Source organism: Rattus norvegicus, chromosome 6 (genome assembly GCF_021556685.1).
Source record: "Rattus norvegicus strain SHRSP/BbbUtx chromosome 6, alternate assembly SHRSP_T2T, whole genome shotgun sequence".
Classification (NCBI taxonomy): Eukaryota; Metazoa; Chordata; class Mammalia; order Rodentia; family Muridae; genus Rattus; species Rattus norvegicus.
In genome coordinates, this window is record NC_141539.1 from 28,134,632 (window position 1) to 28,154,201 (window position 19,570).

The following is a 19,570-nucleotide window of genomic DNA, read 5'->3' on the forward strand; positions in this document are numbered from 1 at the left end:
GATCAGAAGGAGAGTCTAGGCTCAGCTCAAGAAAACTAGAAGCTGGTTTAAAAGGAGGGCATTTAGTGGCAAGGGCACATTTGATCCCAGTACACTGGTGTCCTAAAACAGTATGTCCCCACTATGCTCTTGTTCTCCTGATGGGTTGTGGAGGACGGAATAAGCTGAAATAAACCTATCCCTCTACCTAGAAGCTGGGAAGCCTGGATAGTATTCTTTGCCCTAAGTCACATTTTCTTCCAGGATGCTAAGGATGGACACTGGTCTCTTGTCCCCACTATGATCTTGTTTGGAGGGATCCTGATGTAATGAACATGTGACCACAAGCTGCCCCAGACTGGGGACAGGATTTTGTCATCATCATAAGTTAGGTGTGGGAAGACATAGTGATCAAGTTGAGAGGGGTACTGGTGTCTTTTGTCGAGGAGAGAAAGTCTTAGGGAATTTTCAGAGCAAGACAAAGTTCTGGACCGGTGGTGTGGTTATAATCATTTTGATGAACATAGAGCGTCTTCATTACCTATTCTGGGATGTGAGGAGAGCAGGTAATACTGATTGGAAAGCAGAGCTCTGTAACCTCAGCACAAAAATGTGTGTCCAGGCCACATGCGTCTTTTACCTAGCATCCAGAGCATTCAGTCTGAGACCTGTTCCCCCCAACCTGTATCCTCTGGGGTGTTCTGATGAGAACCCCGAGCCTGTCCAGGACTCACCTCATAAAGGATGTCAGTGTGACAGAGCAGAAATTGGGATGACTACAGTTCTGAGACAGGAATTATGGTCATTTAAAGGTCACAGCATTCTGTTCTCTGAGCACAGAGTGATCTCTATTACAGGAAGCTCATCAGAGAGTGGGGCAGGGCAGCCTATTACCCGGTATGTCATAAAAGTCATAATAGGAAGTTGTACTGTGAGAGTAAGGTGGCTCTGTGCCTCAGTGCGTGTACATCTGTACTTTCTCACGATTCTTGAATGTGAATGGCTTTACAGTCTGAGAGCGGGGATGTCAAAACCCTTCAGCTGCCAGTGAATACCAACATATATAAACAGGCAGAGAGAGAGAGAGAGAGAGAGAGAGAGAGAGAGAGAGAGAGAGGGAGGGAGAGAGAGAGAGATACAGAGACAGAGACAGAGAGACACAGAGAGACAGAGGGACAGAGAGACAGAGACAGAGTCAGAGAGACAGAGAGAGACAGAGAGAGTCAAAGAGACAGAGAGAGAGCTGATAGATCAGAGGTTTAAACCACGTCTAACTCCAGGCCAGTAGGTGCTGAATGTTAGTGTATATAACATCTCTGTTCTGCAGTTGAGGGGCTAGAAGCCTACATTTTTTTTTTCACATTTCCTCACTGTAAAGAAAACATTAAAGGGGGCATGTTTTCCAACATTTGGAAGGTAGAAGAGGAAGCTGTCAATGGTTGCTCTAGCAGTTCGGTGGACTGGCTTGTGGGTTTCAGGAAATGACAGACATACATTTACGCCAGTGTTTCGCAAAGGTGACAGACATAGCCTAATAGAATGATCTGCGCCCCTCTGTCCTTCAGAGATTGTGAATCCTTCACTCTCTGCAGTCAATTATGCGTCATCTATGAGCTAGCACTTTGCACAGCATACAAAATTATTTCTAACTTATACTTGCACTTTCGAAACTGTGAGTAGCTGTGCTACAGGAGTATATGTATGTGTATATGTATATACATATGCATGAGTATGTGTATATGTGTACTGCTATCCTGTAGGAGACCACTGATGACAGTCTCCTAGAATTCTTCTACATTTTTATTTTCTGAACACTGGCAATGATTTCCATTCTAGAGGTCTTTTAAACAATTGCATAAGCCTCTAAGTGCATCCATTCAATCCACTTTTCATAGCTATGGTGGCTTCTGACACAAATTCTTAGATTTTATCTTCAGTCCCATCTTGGTATCCACCTTGGTGCCTGATTTCAGATTGTGAGAGATCAGCTATTTCCATGTCAGCCTACATGTCTTACCCTAGTAATTAGAGTTGGTGTCAGGGCCTGTAAATGTTGTTAGATTTATTCCTTGTCATTTATTCCTTGTTATTTAGTCGGTTAAGTACTAGAGTCCTGTTGTTTCCTCTTGTGCTGTTCTGAAAACTCAAAATTGCCATGTTCTCACCTATAGAATAGATCCTGATCCAGCTCTGCCATGATGAGGACTCTTTAGCGACCCTGAGATAATCCAATAGGAAGTTAATCTGTTCACTGTGACGTTGTAAGCATCTACTACATGGCAAACACTTTTAACAGTGAAGATTCACGCCCTACTCCTCAGCCACTCACAGTTTTGAAAGCACGAGTGTAATTCACGAATAATTTTGTATGCTGTGCAAAGTGCTAGCTCATAGACGACTCGGAGTTAACTGCAGAGAGGGAAGGATTTGCAGTCTATGGAGGACAGAGGAGTGTGTATCAGGATATTAGGCAAAGTTGCTCTATTAAGGATATAAAAAAATTATCATGGTTCAACCAAAGATAGAGCAGACACTTCTGCCTCTAAACCATCCTGAGATGATCTAGACTGAATCATTATGCAACGTGAGGTCATGTAAACAGGGGATTGTTGCCTCTCTGTACCATACAGGTTAGCCTTGGCTACATGGGTGAGCCTAATTGATAGCACCATATCCACGTTCTTTCTCAGGAGAGGTGAGGGCTGAAGGTAGTCAGTTTTTACCTGTACACTTGATCTTTGTTTATCTTCTGTTATACATTGTTCCCACTGGGCTGCCAGGCAGGTGGGGAAACAGCTACTAGCTGTGCATAAAAGCCCTGCTCAAAGCTAAGGATTCTGTTACCTGATGAATCTCATAGAAAAGAGCTAAAGGAGACCATCCCTGTGCAGGAGGCCACTGCAAGAGAAGATGGTGAGTCTGTGCTGTCTTCATGTAACTTGGACTTGGCAGGAGCAGCGGCTTACGTGGTTGTGGCAAAGACAGTGCATGAGAAGATGAAGGTGCTGTGGGTGGTACAGGCAGCATCGTCTTCGAAAATGGTACAGTCATTCCTGCGACATTAAATATGGAGGTGGGATTAGCAGGGCCTACGTGAGTAGGCGGCTGCTTTGGCACTTACATTCCTCAACTTTAAATGCTATTTATTTGATCACGTATGTATATGCGCCATGTGTTGGCAGGCACACGTGTGCCATGGTGCTCGTGTGGAAGTCAGAGGGTAACTCTCCTGCCTCCTTGTAGGATCTAGGAATTAAACTTAATTCCTCACACATGAGCCTCTGAACACTGGCGCCATCTCACCAGCCCAGCATTCCTTATAAATCTCCTTGAGACCTCCCTTTTGCAAATGACCAAACTGGTCTAGAGAGAGGAAGTGACTGGCTTAGTGTATGATAGTCCTTCTCTACTATGCCAATCTCACCTGTTTAGACACATGATGGTTTACTGGGTGGATAGTTTGAGAAGTTTTGGAGTGCCTTGGTGAGCTGAGGATGCCTAGAAGTCTTGAGAACTATGAAGAATTGGCCTCACTCCTCACCCTCTGCGTCTGCTCTGGAAAAACGTTTCCTGGTTTGTAACATGGCTGATCACTCAACGTGCAGCTACTTTCCATGGTGACCTGTTAGCTTGTGATTCACCCTTCCCTTCTCACCTTCCCCACCCCACCAGATACAGTGGCAATGAAATACTACCTTGGCTGAGTTGGAGAATTTGTCATTTTTACATCTCCACATTCTAGTGTCTTCTGCTCCCAGTGACAAATAAATCCCCAGGCTTACGGCTGGCCCTGGCCATTCATTAAGCAAATAAAGCCCTAGTGTGGGAGTCAGAGGCTCGTAAATAATCCTGGGTGTTTTATCCCTCTTGCCTGCCGCCTCCCAATCTTTGCATATTTATAATAAGGGAACAGTATTTCTGACACTGACTATTATGTGTGGGAGTGCACGATGGGGGAGGGTGACAGCCATGCTTTGCAGAGAGGGACCACTCGCTGGTCTTAACTGAAGGTGGTGGTCTTGAAGTCCAGGGTAATGGTAGCATCCTCCAGTGGCCTGAAGTAGGGACTCTGTCTTGTTGACATACAGCTGATCCCTAAAGACTTCTTTCTGTTCTGGTTTCTGGCTATAATGGGAGAACTTATAGAGTCATAGCTTGCCCTGTCCTATAGCTTAAGGGTCACTACCATCCTAGAGAGTGGGAACAGATGGTGGCTTAGTTAGGTGCCTGTTGCTGTGATTGAGAAAAATAGCAACTGACAGGAGAAAGAGTTTATCTTGGCCAGGATCCTAGGGAACAGTTCACCATGGTAAGCCATGGCAACAAGAACAGCTTAAGGGAGCTGGTTGACTGCTACCCACAGTCAGACAGCAGAGAAGGATGGATATTAGTGACTCAGTTCATGTTCTTCATTTTAATACACTCCAGGAACCCTGCCCTGGGGACTGTCCCATCCACAGTAAGACAGGTCTTCCCAGATCATTGACAGATCAGAGAGAAGAAAGAAGATAGATAGATACTTAGATACTTAGATACCTAGATAGATAGATAGATAGATAGATAGATAGATAGATAGATGATAGACAGACAGATAGATACTTAGATAGATAGATGATAGACAGACAGACAGATAGATAGATAGAACCCTTTGTATGTCAAATTTCTCATCTGCAGCAGTTATTGCCTATAGCCTTCCAAAGGCAAAAAGTATCATTTACCGAGCTATGCTATCCATACAAGTGTACCAGAATACCTGTGAATTTCATTTTGTAATTAAACAGAAGCACGGATCATGGGCAACTGATGATCTATACCAACTTCATAGGAGGGGTTGGATATATTACAGTGAACCCACCAGTCTCCCTGCCCAGGTTTCTTCTTTCAGTGGCCAGGTCTGATCTGAACACACAGCATTTCATGTCTAAGATCTCGTGCACCTAGGGAAGACTGGCAAGGTGATGGTTTGGCCTTTGTGTACCTGTGCCACACACTGTCTCTTGATCTATCAGAGTGAGAAAATGGTGAGGACAAGCATTAATGTGTGTCCCCAATGCATAGGCAAGAGCACATGCCATTCCACCATACTGTAATTTTGTGCCAAATAGACCCATGTTTTTATTTTTCAATTTAACTGTGCAAGTGTGTGTGTGTGTGTGTGTGTGTGTGTAAATGCACATGCACATGTGTATATGTGTCAGTGCATCTGTGTGAGAGTGCAAATGGAGACCCAAGGATGGTCTTAAGTCTTGTTCTTCAGGTGTCATTCCCTGTTTTGTTTCTGAGACAGAGATTCTCATCAGCCTGGAGTTTGGCTAGCGGACTAGGCTGACTGTCCAGGGAGCTCCAGGAATCTGTCTATTTCCACTTGCCCAACAGCAAGATGACAATGACGCACCACTGTGCCCAACTTTCTTATGTGGGTATTTATGCTTGTACAGCAAACACTTTACTGACTGCCTGTGTCTGCCTGTGTCTTCTCTGTGTCTGTGTGTCTTGCCTATGCAAGACAAGGCAAGTAGAAAGAGAATGTTTCATTCTTTAAACTGTTAGTCTCTATTGTATTTTGTAGGTGTTTGTGCCATATGGTTGTGCTGGTCACAAACTGAAATGTGTTTCTTACTCTAGGTTGACTCAAAAACTTGTCAGCACTGGGAAGAAAGGACCTTGGGCATAGAGTCCCAAATATGCTTGCTATGTCCTTGGGTACATATCTGCATACTTGGTGCCGGTGAGACATCTTATAGATGATGAAAGTGGCCTGCTATGGTTAGTTGGGAGAATGTTAGGGCTGGGAGAAGCCTATTGAGAACCAAGGTCGTGGATAAAATAGACAGAGTGACTGCGTCACACAGCACATTAGATGAAGAAATCAGCCTGGTCCCCTTGGTGGTAGGTTAACGAACACTAGAGGCTCAGAGATCTCTTCAAGCATTTGTCTTAGTTTGGTGTCAGGATGACCCAGCTTCACCCACTCTGTGCCTCATTTATCTCTGAGCCAAGCCAGGTGACCACTTCAGCCATTACAGGCCACCTGCCAGCATCTGGCTGGGGAAAGAAGACAAGACGCCGAATCCAGCTGAAAGCAACAGGAGGGTGTAGGGGAGACGGAAAGTAATTCTCCTTCTTGGAAGCCAGCCAGGGCAGCCTCGTGCCAAGATTAGCAAGGATAATAACAACAGCAATAATAGTGGGAAGAAATGGTTTCTACAAGGCCTGGGAGACTTTGCAAAGTAATAAGAGGGAAGAGGGAATCAAAATGGACACTCTGACCTTTGCAAAAGTGAGTGGCCCCGCCTCCTACAACAAGAAGTATCTTCCTGAAAGGGTTTGGCATTCTGCTGGAGCCCCCAGCCTGCCCTGCCATTCTGTCTGTGAAGATGAGCTCCCTGTGATGCCTAGTGTCTCCTGTCACCTCCACAAGGCTATGGCAACCCAATTATTTGCTCAAACACTAGTCAACTGTGAAGATGTTTCTTAATATATGTTTAATGTTTAAATTGGTAGACTCTGAGTAAAGATTAACATTTCAATCGGGAGACTTTTGAGTAAAGATTAACCTGTAAGTCAGTGGCCTTTGCACTCTGAAAGGAGGGTAGAGCTCATCTGGTCAGTTGGTGGGCTAGAGAGCAAAGAGCAAGGTTACCCGAACAAGGTGTTCTCTTCCAGATTATACCCCAGAAACCCTGTCCAAGTTATCAGTCTTCGGACCCAAATCCAGATATTAGCTCACACTTGTCACCTGCCCAGATTTGGAATTCATGTCCTCTCATTCTCCTTAGAATAGTTCCAGACGTTTATCTCTTCCGGTACATACACATGCACACATGCACACCCCGCATGCACACGCGCGCACACACACACACACACACACACACACACACACACACACACACACATACACACGGCTTATTGGCCGTGTTTCTCAGAAGAACTCTGGCTGACATACTCACTAGTCCATTTTTACCTTTTTACCAGTTTCCTACCATCTTTGGCTCACCCAAGTCAAGAGTTCTCCAGATGACAAGGGTGCTGGTATCTTCTACGTCCCTCTACTCTGTCCAAGTGGCTAAAAATTCTGAATGCTTTATTTTCTCCCTCATAGGCAGTCCTGCATTGCCATTCTCTGGTCATCCCAGTTAATCTCATTCTGGGCAAGCACAATGTCAGTGGCCTTGGCTGGTTCACCCTAGCTCTGTCTACAGAGCTTGTTTCATCTGTCTCTTTCACATTCTACAATGTTAGTGGTGAACAAGCAGAATGAGATAAGGACACAGGCTCCGGAGTCACGTCTCCTATAATGGGCTCTGGGCTGATCAACCTCCTAGCATTGGTAAAGGTTGTGTGTCACTCATTTCTGAACTACAAATAATAGTAATACTGACATATAAGTTCAGGCAAAGATTAGATGAGATGATTTATGCCAAGGATGGAACCTTTATAAATTCAGTTGGGACCGTTTTCATTATTCTTACCATGCAATTTTTTTTAAAAGTTTGACCAAGTTGATAAGGTGATTAGCTTATTGCACTCAGCAGTCAGTGGTAGAATGGAGCCATGTGTCATGCGTGATGCCTGGGGCTTCTTATATTTGGTCCCACTCACCTGCAATTACTGTTCAATGGAGTATCTTCGGTGACTATGAGGTCCCTCTCAGAAATTTTCAGTTGTTCCATATTACTTCTTTAAGTAAAAGCCATACTTTGGGGTTACCATTTCTTCTGTGCTTAGGGCCCCCAAAGATCCTTCTTTAATCCTACTTGCCTAGAAAACTCTGTCTACCTTAAGTAGATACTACTCCTGGTTCTTGGAGACTTGTAAACACCTACACACCTGTACATAGTGGGACGACAAGGATTTGTACAAATGTTACATATCATCAAGATGCTTGGTATAGAGTGATATTCAGATTTAGAGAGAATGGGTAGAGTGCTGGTTAACACTGACTGACTTTGACTAGGTGTACTGGCATGTACCTTTAAGGCCAGCATTGGGAAGACAAAGCTAATCAGATCTCTGTGAGTTCAAGGCCAGCATTGTCAACATAATAAGTTTCAGGCCATCCTGAATTATATACTGAGACCCTGTCTCAAACAGCAAACAAACTGGCCAACAGACCTGATTCCTAACTGAGAATAGAGGGGGAATGCTAGGTTTAGGGAACGGGCCAAGATCCACTGTACTGAGCCCAAGAGCAGCTCAATACCAATTCAGACACTGAGGTAGAAAAGGGGGTGGTAGATTCTATCATCTTCTGCTGAGAGGACCCTGAGGTCTGAGGTCTCTGGGGCCACCTTGTAGGGTGTGACAGCATCATCACTATTAACCAGGAAGGCATCCTTTGATTTGTCTACCAGAGCAAGGCGTTAAGAGCAGCTCTTTGTTCTTCTCCCTTTTCTGACCCACATACATTATCTGCACGGAGAAAATTCACAAAATACATTCAACAACTCTGAAAACATTCCAACCCATGCAAACCAGAAGGGTAGGATGTACTGACATGTTCCAGAGCCACAGGGAATAGGGATTATCTAGTTCTTTTCTGATGCATTTTTCTTCAGGGCCTTCACTGCATAGACAGCTTGTCTCACTTTATTGGTTATCATAACCCTGTAAAATAGATTTATATCCATACTTTATGTATGAGGAAAAATGATAAGCAGAGAAACTTACCCAGGGCCATACAACCAGGGTGGGATGAGGAAGACATTTGATTTCAAATCTTAGAGCTTCAGTGTCTGGGTTCTGTGCTCCTTCTGATCTATCAGGGTCAGAAAACTTTATCTGTAAAAAACCAGATGAAACTAGTTTAGTTAAGTTGGCCAGATGGGCTGTAGAGTAGTTATAACCCCTAAGTTCTGCCCTAGTAATAAGAAAGCAAACATGCATGACTATGTTTCCATAAAACTTTATAAAATCAAATGGCAGACAGACAGGGAGAAGACCTAAGACCTCTTCCAAAGCTGGTTACTTTATGTTCTTTTGTGACCAGAGATACACATGTCCCTTCTGTGCCTCCACAATGACCAATCTGTGCAGTGCCTATGGGCTCTTCCAGCTCTTATATGAATCTCTTGGTTCCGGGATGAGCATCTGTACTTGCGGGCCCGTTGGCGGGTGATTAAGAGCCCTGCTATATATTTCTGACAGTGGTGGCTGGCAGAAGGGCCGGCATGACTGAGATAAGCCAGTATGTGCAAGGGAAAGGGGTGGCCATGTGGGAGGTGGGTTTTATTCCTGGAGAGAAGTAATAAGCATGTAATTGGCTTTTCAGAGATGTGCACACTGCTGGAAACCTATCTCTCCCTTTCCCCATATTCTCTCCAGAGCTCCTGAGGTTGGCACACCGAAAACGAGATGAGCTAGGAGGTGCCTTCTTCATTAGCAGCTGCTGACCCATCTGTCCCGAATGAGCTCTGTAAGTCATGTGTCGTGAATGATCTTTATAAGTTCCATGATATGTAGGAACTGATTGTAGATGAGGAAAGGCCTGGGAGTAAGCTGATTCTCCCAGTATCTCTTCAACACAGTAGGCACTGAGGGGCTAGTGCTAGGCCCATCGTGAAAACTGAGAAATAGAACATCCCATGGCTCCCTTTGGTGGCAGGTGCCTTGGGTCTATGACCTCAGAGACTACTTCAAGTTTCACACAAGGTTCTGTGTTGACGCGGCCCAGCTCTACTCTGTGCTTCTCAGAGTGTACTCCAACGGTCTTCTGGAGGGCAGAGACTAGTTGAGGTCTCTCTTTTTCTTGCTTCCTTCTAAACCTCCCCCATGTCTGAGAGTGTCACCGATCACATAAAACGTTCACATGCAGCTTTTAATGGAATAGCTCCAGAACGGGATTTCATCTTAAGTTGATTTTAGGTTTAATACCATGCTTATGAACACCGTGAAGGCATAAGATTCTGGAGATGACATCTGTATCTGTGCTGAGGAAAATGATCTGCTTTGGTACGTTCTGGCATTGACATCTATCTACCTCTAACATCGGTTCCTCAGTCCCTGGCCGTTGATACCTACAGTTTACTCATAGAGTAAACAGAGTCCCTCACACCACACTCCTCTCAGATTCTGTCAAATAGTGAGGCTCATACTGAAGAGAGCCATTAGGTTGCATGGTCATGTACTCCCTTCACTAAATTCCCACAGTGACCCTGCAACCTTGGCAGCTCAGGTGTCCTTATTCTAATACAGGTCACATAAAGAGTGAGCGAACAGCTGAGGCTGGAATCCTTAGGCTCCAAATGCCATTTTCAGGAGGTTGGGGGGTAGGTTGAATAAGTATGACCCCCACCCCTATTCAAATTTAAGTTTTGCAACCAGTCCAGTGAGAGAGTAAATGATCAAAATTCTCTCATAATGGTGTGACACAACTGGGGACTTAGGTATCAGACACTAGGCTCTTTAGTCCCAGAAGGAAGACTCATGTTTGAATGCTTGACCATAGGTAAGGGCGCCATTATAAGGGGTGGCCTTGTTGAAGTAGATGTGGCCATAGTGGAGAAGTGTTGCTCTGGAAGTGGGCTTTGAGGTCTCATAGGCTCAAGCCACACCCAGTGGGCCAGTCGCTTCTGCTGCCTGTGGATCAAGATGTAGACCTCTCAGCTCCTTGTCCAGCACCATGTCTGCCTGCACACTGCCATGCTTCCCACCATGATGATCATGGAAACTACAAGCCAGCCCCAAATAAATGACCTCCTTTATATGGGTTGCCATGATCCTGATGTCTCCTTACAGCAATAAAACCCAAACTAAGCCAAGGCTCTAAGCTAGATGTCTGCCTGTTGGCTTGAATCAAAAAGTCTTGGCTGTCCATCATAAGTGATAATCTGTTGGCCACTCTGGACCCCTTGAATACAAGACTTGATTGTGGGGTTGTTGGGTGGATCCAAATCCTGTTGGATAGTCTAGGCCATGCAGGGTACATATTGTTTCTCAGTGAGTTCTCAACCATTCACTAGAAAAATGGGTGGCTGGGTGTGGTGGTATGTGTCTCTAATCCTGGTACTCTAGCAGCTGACTCAGGAGATTTTAAATTTTGTAACCAGTCTGGTGAGAGAGTGAATGATGGAGGCTCTCTCATAGTGGTGTGACACAGCTGGAGACCTAGGTGTCAGATCCTAGGCTCTTCAGTCCCCAAAGGAAGGCCTATCTACAAATGAAAATGAAAGTGAGCCCTGCTTGAAATAAATTCACAGTACGTGACCTTCTCTGAAAGGCAGAACGTGGGCACTGAGGGAGCACTGTCAGGCTCAACACTCAGCCAGAGTTAGATTCTCATTTAAGGCCATGCCATTTCATGCTGGGTAGAGTTTCAGCTGAAGAGCTGCATGGAGGCCCCACTGCCTCTCTGAGGAGATTTCTACCCCCAGGCTTCTGTCACCATCTGTGAGCCATGAGGCACGTGGGATGTTGGTTTAGGATGCTTGCTTTTGAAGCCTGACTGCCTTGTACCAGCTTATGGCCTGGGGATATACTTAATCTTCTTTACCTTGCCAAATTATTCTCATATATAAGGGTTATATTAGATGATACCCAAATACAGCAGTAAGCACAGAACCAGAGCATGCTGGACTGACACTTTACCAGTTTCAATCACTATCATTGAGGGGGACTGGTGTCTCTTGCTTATCCTCACGCTGTATGACCAGTCACTGAACAACCCTGTGAAGGGCTGGGTTGGACAGGAGCTCACAAGGGTCTATCTGCCAAGCCCAAGACCACAGTGAGAGCTGAGCAAAGGTGGTGAATGAATTAGCCGCACTTCCTTCACGTCACCATGACGGTAATCCAGTTCTTCCATGCTCCGGAGCCCGTACTAATTTCCAAAGTCACTTCTGTCCATCCATCTTCAAAGCTCCCTCATTCTAAATGTCACTTTCCAAGTACTTTAAAAGAAGGTGGGCCGCTCTCTGGTCTCCTCAGTTGGAAGTTGCTAATACACAGTTGCATATCTTCCTGGCCCTTCAAAGTTAGCTCTTCCTGTACCCAGACGTCTGGTCCACACTCTGGCCCTTGCTTCCCAAGTCTTTCTTATTTTCATACCCCTTTCTTTTCATGGAAATTACCTCTCCCTGGAAAGTGCTGAATGGCTGGCCTTGGCCTCCATCGGGAAATGAATGCAGTGCCACCCCAAGACCCAGGGCCTGTGCTGAGGGTAATTTCACCCTTGTCGCTATAACTACAGATGCCCTTATTATTCACACGGAAGTCTCACCCTTGTTTAACAACATATTAAACCATTAGTCTCCATGCCAGTGGGTTCAGCTAGTTCACAATGGTAAAAGCTGATCATTAAACCCCCCTTTCCTTGCTTAATCGCTTTTAAATTGGTTGCCTTTTAATTCCATCAAGTGCCCTCTTTCTCAGGCAATCTACTGTGCCCTGCACAGTGTGATCACGTCCCCCCACCCTCGGGTGAGAGGAACTGGGCCTCTAGGGTCCTCTCCTTGCAGAGTAGAGAAAAGGGAAAGTTTTATTCTCTTCCTGCTCCTCACCTTATGTTTAGTCCCCGAAGAACAGACTTCTGATTCAGAATTCTTTACTTCGACAGCCTGAGAATCAGAAGAGTCCTCTGCCGGTTTAAAAAAAAAAAATCTGTGTTTTTCTTCAGTAGGAAGCATAACATAAATATTTGCAAAATGGATACTAAGGTGTGTGTATTATGAACAGCAAATTCAAATGGCTTTAAGGCTATAAAAGAATTGCCCCTTAGGTATAGTCTTCCCCCTCCCCCGTGTGTGTGTGTGTGTGTGTGTGTGTGTGTGTGTGTGTGTGTAAAGCCAGGTGACAGGTGGATACTAGGTGACAGGAGATATAGGGAGATATAGTAGCTTGTAGTGGACCAGATACAGTTCATATCTATTATGATGGTTAATCTTGACTTGATTGAGAATTAAGTAGAAGACAAACTTTTGGGGGTGACTAGGAGGGCAGAGAAGATTCTCTCTGTGGGTGGCATGACCTCCCGAAGTGGGGGCTGGGACTTGTTAACAGGGAGAAAATGATTAGAATGCCTGCATTCATCTTGCTTTGTCTCTCATCTTCAGACTCTCCCTCATAGGGCTACTCTAACCACAGTGCCTTCCCTGCTACCGTGGGCTGTGCCCTCAAACCACGCACCCAAATAAACTCTTCCTTCCCTACGTGGCTTCTGTAATATAAATTTTATCGCAGCAATAGCAAGTAAAGATAAAATGCACTTGCTAATCATGGGGGTGGAGAGGGTTTAGAGGCTTAGAAACATTAGTGAGAGTGTGTGGACAGAGTTGATGTGTAGAAAGACAGGGGTATTAACAGGGAGAGAATGGGGCCAGACAACCCATAGTTCAAGACACTCCCAAAGCAAGCCCTAGGGCTTGGGCTCACCTATCCACAGTCCTTATGTGTGTTACCTGCAGAGTTATTCCGCGACTTTACTAAGTAATGGGTCTTAGATTCCTAACACAGCCTGGTCCAGGGTTGTCAAAGATCTACCACCTCGTGAGTGGTTGACTGCATGTCAACCACTGCTCCTGTAGGTGTTAAGTGAGTTTCCATAGAAGGGAAGCCTCATGGGAGTTACTTTGAGCCTTGTCTGGAGGAAGGCAATGAAGAAAGCGAGATGAGGCAGAAGATCCTACAGAAAGATGAAGACGTGCCTGGAGATGGGTTTTGGCTTAGTCTTGAGAGCAGCTTTAGAATAGATTGCCCAGATGTTGATGCAGTTCACTCCTGGCGTTGACTCCCAAAGTGACTTACAGGATGGTCAGTCTTTACAGAAGGAACAACTGTGAAGATCTGCCAATTCACACTCTTGGTAGCTGAGGGATAGGCATGTAGGTTCAATGGATAGGATCTGAGTGGAGCCAAAACGCAGGCATCTACTGTGGTATACTTCCGGGTATCCAGAAGAGTCTGTTCGTTTTACATCCAGCTTCCATACCCCTGGGATGCTAGTTTTCCAATATCTGAGCAATATTGGAAGATGAGACATGAAGATTGTGCCCTCTTAGGTTGGGGTTGAAATTCTATCTCCTACCCCCTTGTTAGTATCTCTAGGAGTATGGCCTGTAGGGAAGTAACTGGAGAGATGGCTCAGCTGTTACAGGTTAGGCCAACGATCAATCAGGAAGTAATTCAGATCAACATAATCCAATAAGGACTGACATCCCTACAAAGAAGGAGATCAGGATCCACAAAGAAAAGTGTTAGAGGTGCTAACACAGAGCAAAGTCCACAGGAGAACACAGGGAAAGACAGGACATCTGCAGGCAAGGAAAGAGGCCTAGGGAGGAATCATCATTGCCAACATTTAGATCATGGACTTTCAGCTTGAAGAGTATGAGGAGTAAATCTTGAGTGTGCTAACTTTTACATCTGCAGGGTTCCATGAAGGCAGACCTGGCGTGCTAATAAAGGATGGTTGTAGAACAAACCACCAACCCTGCTCTGTAGTTGTTCCTGAAGCAGAAACGGACTCACACCACCTCCATCCTCCATCTACTATGTCTATCCACCCTTCCGCCTGCATGGAGGTTTCGTCTAGGAGGCTTGTCTGGTGGGGTGATCCCTGAAGCCCTAGTTGCCACTTTCAGGATCCCATGTTGAACTCGATTATTATACCTCCTTGCCTCTTCCAATCTGTTAGCCATTCTCCATCTTTCCTTGTCTTCAGTGACCCTGATGCTCAAGTCTACATTGTCTCTGTAGAATGTGTCTGAGATGGATTTTTCTGATATTTACTCTTGACCCAACTGTAGTTACGTAATTTTGTAAAACATATTAGATGTGAACTTAACCCTTCTTAGTACATCATTTTGGGGTGTCACACCCATGTGTCTTACTGCTGGTGATACTAACGTTCCTCTCTTGGCAATGTATCCCCCATATCGCCTATTATCACATATAGTTTTCCTCTTTTTATGATTAATGACCACGCACATATCCTGATTCTCCTTCAGTATCAGCCTACTGATGTTAGGTTGGACCCTTTCCACCTGCTTTTTATAAAGTGGAGTTGTTTTCTCTCTGGAGCTCTCCTGCCAGGCATGCATTTGGGGGTTCTCTGCACAGATTAAAGGCCACTGACGCTCAGCTTTCCATGGAAGACAGTAAGCTGGTATTTCTTTAAGGAGAATTCTGACACCCATAGTGGAGCTTTAGCCCTATTGCTACCTCCTTTTCTCCTGCTCTCATCTACTAATTTGCAATTCAGTCTTCTGTTTCCTCCCTGCCCTCTCCCTTTCCTCTCCTGTCTTTATTGAATTAATCTTGGCAGCAAGACTTGTTGTGGGGACACAGCTGACTCAGAACTCTGTATCCTATGTGAGGGAGGCTCAGAGGCACTGGAAACAGCTTCGCTTTATTACTCTCTTGCTTCTCTGAGAAGGGAGCAGTCATGGAGAGCTTAACTGACTCACTCAAGGTCAGAACTCTGGGAGATGGGACTGGGTTGATACCTCAACTTCTCGACCAGGTGTGCTACATTTCTGCAAGCCCCATCCCTCCCGCTGGTCATGCAGAGATCATACCTGGACCTTTAGGGAGAGAGGCCTACTGTGAAGAAGCCAATGGGGACAGGAGCTTACTATCTGCCTGGTTTGAAGTGGACGGCCCAATGGCTTCCCATGAGGAAAACTTCTTGCTGTAACTTGAAATACTGGGACAGGGCGCAGGAATTTCAGTGAGCCCAGAGATGCTTACTAGCTGTCCCGGCCAGTGGTCAGACTCTGTGTGTGTGTCTGTGTGTTTGTGTGTTTGTGTGTGTGTATGTGTGTGTGCGTGTATCTGTGTGGTGTATGTGTAGTGTGTGTGTTTGTATGGTGTATGTATATGTGTGTGTATGATGTGTATGTGTGTTTGTATATGTGCATGTGGGGTGTGTGTGTATGTGTGTGTGTGTGTGTGTGTGTGTGTGTGTGTGTGTGTAAAATGGATGCTCATTTTCATTCTCATCTTCATCCTTCATAACCTTCATCTTCTAGTGGATGGGCACTGTGGGCAGATCTACTTTTAACATATAGCATTTGCCTTTAGTCCTTAGGTATCAGATTTCTTATTCTTCCCACTTTACAGCTGAGGTCACTATGGCTCAGGAGACTACGCAGCTTACTCCAAATCACATAGATAAGGGTAAATGTAGAGCCCATGTGCCCGAGGCCAGGCCTTGAAAACACTTGGGGTTTTAGGTTTTCATTATTTGTCAACAGCTTTTTGTAGATTTTTGCAAAGACGTTTAAAGCCACTTATTTGCAGAATCATTAATTTTAGATCGCCAGAACAGAGAACATTTCCATAGCACTTCCTGATGCTTCCCATGGATTTTACTGTGTGTCTCACAATGAAATATAGATTTTCTGTTTTGTTTGTTTTATAGTTCATTCTTGGGTTTTTCACAATGAATCATCTGTTCATTGGCTAGATGTTGTTATGTATTTATAGCCTTGTCCAACTTGTAGTCTATGGGCTACCTACATCTCAGGTTAGGCAGGAGGGCATTGCAATTGTAGATGACAGCTTCCTGGTCACAGCTTCAAAGAAGTTGGACACCCTTGATTCTTCCAAGTAATCCCATAGGGGTTGCTCTAGAATGTATCGTGAATGTTCCCCAAAGGCTCGTGTATTCAGGAGTTTATCCCTAGCCCCTGGAACTATTGAGGTGTCATGGAAACCTTTAAGAGGTGGAACCTAGTGGGAGGTTATGGGAAGTGCATCCTTGAAGGAAATATGAAGGTTATTCTCTCTCTCTCTCTCTCTCTCTCTCTCTCTCTCTCTCTCTCTCTTTCATATGCTCTCCATCTTCTCCTACTACCTCATAAAAAGCTTCAAAGCAACAGACCCGTGTACCATAGACTTAAATCTCTGAAATCAGGAGCCCTGGAGCCCAAATAAACCTTTTCCTCTCTGTAAGTTCCTTCTCTTGGGTCTTTCATTGCAGTTGTGGAAAGCTGATCTAATGTAGGTCTTAGGTTGTGGTATTGCCAGTCTGTCTCTAGGCTCAAGTATCAGCCCTTCAAGTCCAAATGCTCTGAGTCCTAGCTAGAGTCTGCTTTGTGGATATTATCTCATTATTTTCTGAAAAGTGATGGTACTGGGGGTGGGAGCTGGGATGGAAGCCAGCTGGACAGTCGCCCTTTGCGACTTGTTAGTTCTGCCTGGATGCTTGGTGGTTTCTTTCTTGAATTTCCAGGTTCGGTGCCCCAGCCTGGCAATGTCTTCATATCAATTGTTTTTTTTTTTAAGCAATTTTTATGGAACTTGTCTTGTTCTACTAATAGGCAGATACTGTTCGTTATACATTTTAGGGAGTCTCAATCAAAAACAGAATACTATTTTGTGTGCTCCCTCTTGTCTCCTTTCTGGGGTCATAATTTTCCCAATGTCAGACCACCTCAGGTCTCCTCTTAAGGCATTCTCCCCACTGTTCACTTTTGTGATTCCAGCCTTTCTTGTCTGCAGTTGCACCGGCTCTCCCAAGGTTCTGCTGCATGTAGGTGGCAAATCAAGCACTAGAACCCTCTAGTTGGTATCAGTAATGAGATTCCCTGCCATGCCTGCTCTGTTTCTTGGCGTTTCTGCATTTATTGGTCCCTTGCAAGGGTTCCGCAGTGCTCCATCTTTAATAAAAGTTCTCTATTTCACTGCTTTACTTTATCATCTAATCTTTCAGCTCTTATTTTATTAAATCCACACTAAATAATTCCATAACATGCCTACTTGGGTCATTTCCTTCTGTTCCAGATTGGAGTTTTCATTCTGTGGGTGGTGATGTTTTTGATTTTATGCCCGATGTGTTTCATTCTCGTGTTCATTTGTTTCTCTCTGGAGCCTTACCTGCCTCCCCTCCAGCCTCCTGGCAGTTTCATCGTGGCTGATTTGCCCTGATTTAGGGGGAATGTATTCTCGATCTCTTTCCTGCCATATCTGTACTGATTCATTTCCTCCTCGCGGCAGAATGGGTGAACTGGCTGTTCTTTGTTCGTCTACTTTCTTTGGCCAGTGTGAGGCCCGGGTTGGGATAAGGGCAGGACTGGGGAGGGAGCACATGGATACTTTTCATGAGGATACTCAGCCTCTCTACCAAGTGTCTAGTCTTCTGAGAAGAATCTTAGAATCCTGCTGCTAAAACGTATGTGTTCAACGACCAATCAATAGGCAGTCACATTAAGTGTTGTGACATATGGCGGTTCAGGGAGCAGATTTGCCCAGCTTACTCTGGGTCAGAATAGAGGAAGTTCCATGTAGGTATGCTAATGTATGGGTGATGGAATTAGGCTGGCTGTACCTTCAAGAAGTCATCCCAACAGCAATGTGAAAAATGAGATACAGATCTAGGATCCGCAACAAATATACACGCCAGTCTGCTCTACACAGAGAAGAAAATCAGTCTGTCTCGGGAAACTGAGGCACTTAGGGGTATAAAGGTTGGTGAATAAGCAGGTATCCCCATCCTTCTTTACTTTGCCCAAGCTTCAGCACCATCAGCTTCTAAGGTAACAGCTCCACCTTTCCCTCCTCTCCAGTAGCTTTCTAGAGGCCCAGATGGTACGTCTGGGCAGTTGTACCTTAAAGTTGCTGAGAGGGGGTGTGGTTTTAGTTTTTGTTCCTGGAAACCTTGGCCAAGACCCTGTGTACAGCAGGTCTCATTAATGGGCTCAGCCTGTGATGGGAAAAGGCTGGGAGAGCTGCAGAACTGGCTTAGCTTCCATAAGGGGCAGTTGGGAAGAAGAAAGTCATTGATTTCTTGACTGCCAGGTTGGTCTCCCCATATGAGCACCTTCTGGAACTCCTCACTATCTCATCACCAAACTCACCTTGTGCCCCATGGATACACAGTGTATCTTTACTGCAAACAAGGGAAGTTCCAACTGTTTTTTATTGAGTGCTTAGAGTACACAGTGCTCAGGCCTTGCCTTTTATTAATCTGCTAGGTCTATAAGTCAGTACCACAGTGCTGTGGAATAGGTAGCTAAGACTTCCTTAGATGAGGAAAAGAATTTGTCATTTGCTTGGAGTCAGGGACCCTAAGTGGGAGAAATGCAGACAAGCTGCATATTCAGCTTCCTTTCCTTCCCTTCCCTTCCCTTCATCCCTACCCCTGCCTCCCTATCCCATAGCTCCATTATGAGCCCCAGTCTTGATTTGGTCCATCTGGAAACCTTGGCCAAGACATCTCTCCTCTGTGAATCTCTCTCTGCTAGACCGCTGCTTGCTGATCTTCTCTGCCTAGATACAGGAGCATTTCCTCCTCCTGATACAGGACCATCCTCCTCCTGGATACAGGACCATCCTAAGTTCTTTCTTGGAAAGTTGTCCTGGTCTCAGTTCTACCACTTTCTTATTAGGTACCCTCAGGATCTTACAGTCCTCTTCCCCAATTTCTTGTGCATGTCATGGGAGTGACACCCAAATCCTAGGGCTTTTTTGGGGAAACTATCCAGGAGGGTCACTTATGCAACACACACTGGAGAACCTTCAATACCCCAGGGTGATGCCTATGATAACAGAGGTAAATGAGATGCTGTTGCTCTGAAGAATACTGCAGCATTGTCAAAGGAGGCAGGCATGATGCTCTTCATTCGACTAAATTCCTGGTATGGACTGTTGTGAT

The 19,570-nt window shown here is 45.1% G+C and overlaps 1 protein-coding gene across 2 annotated transcripts in view; it reads left to right on the forward strand.

The window, feature by feature from the left end:
• The window catches only part of Galnt14 (polypeptide N-acetylgalactosaminyltransferase 14), a 222,814-nt gene that overhangs the window by 99,466 nt on the left and 103,778 nt on the right, over window positions 1-19,570 (forward strand). Inside the window, exon 1 of one of the 2 annotated variants that reach the window (XM_087553061.1) lies at window positions 9,304-9,394. Coding sequence (XP_087409187.1) covers window positions 9,386-9,394 — 9 coding nt within the window. The 5' untranslated portion in view covers window positions 9,304-9,385. 2 annotated transcript variants of the gene reach the window in all.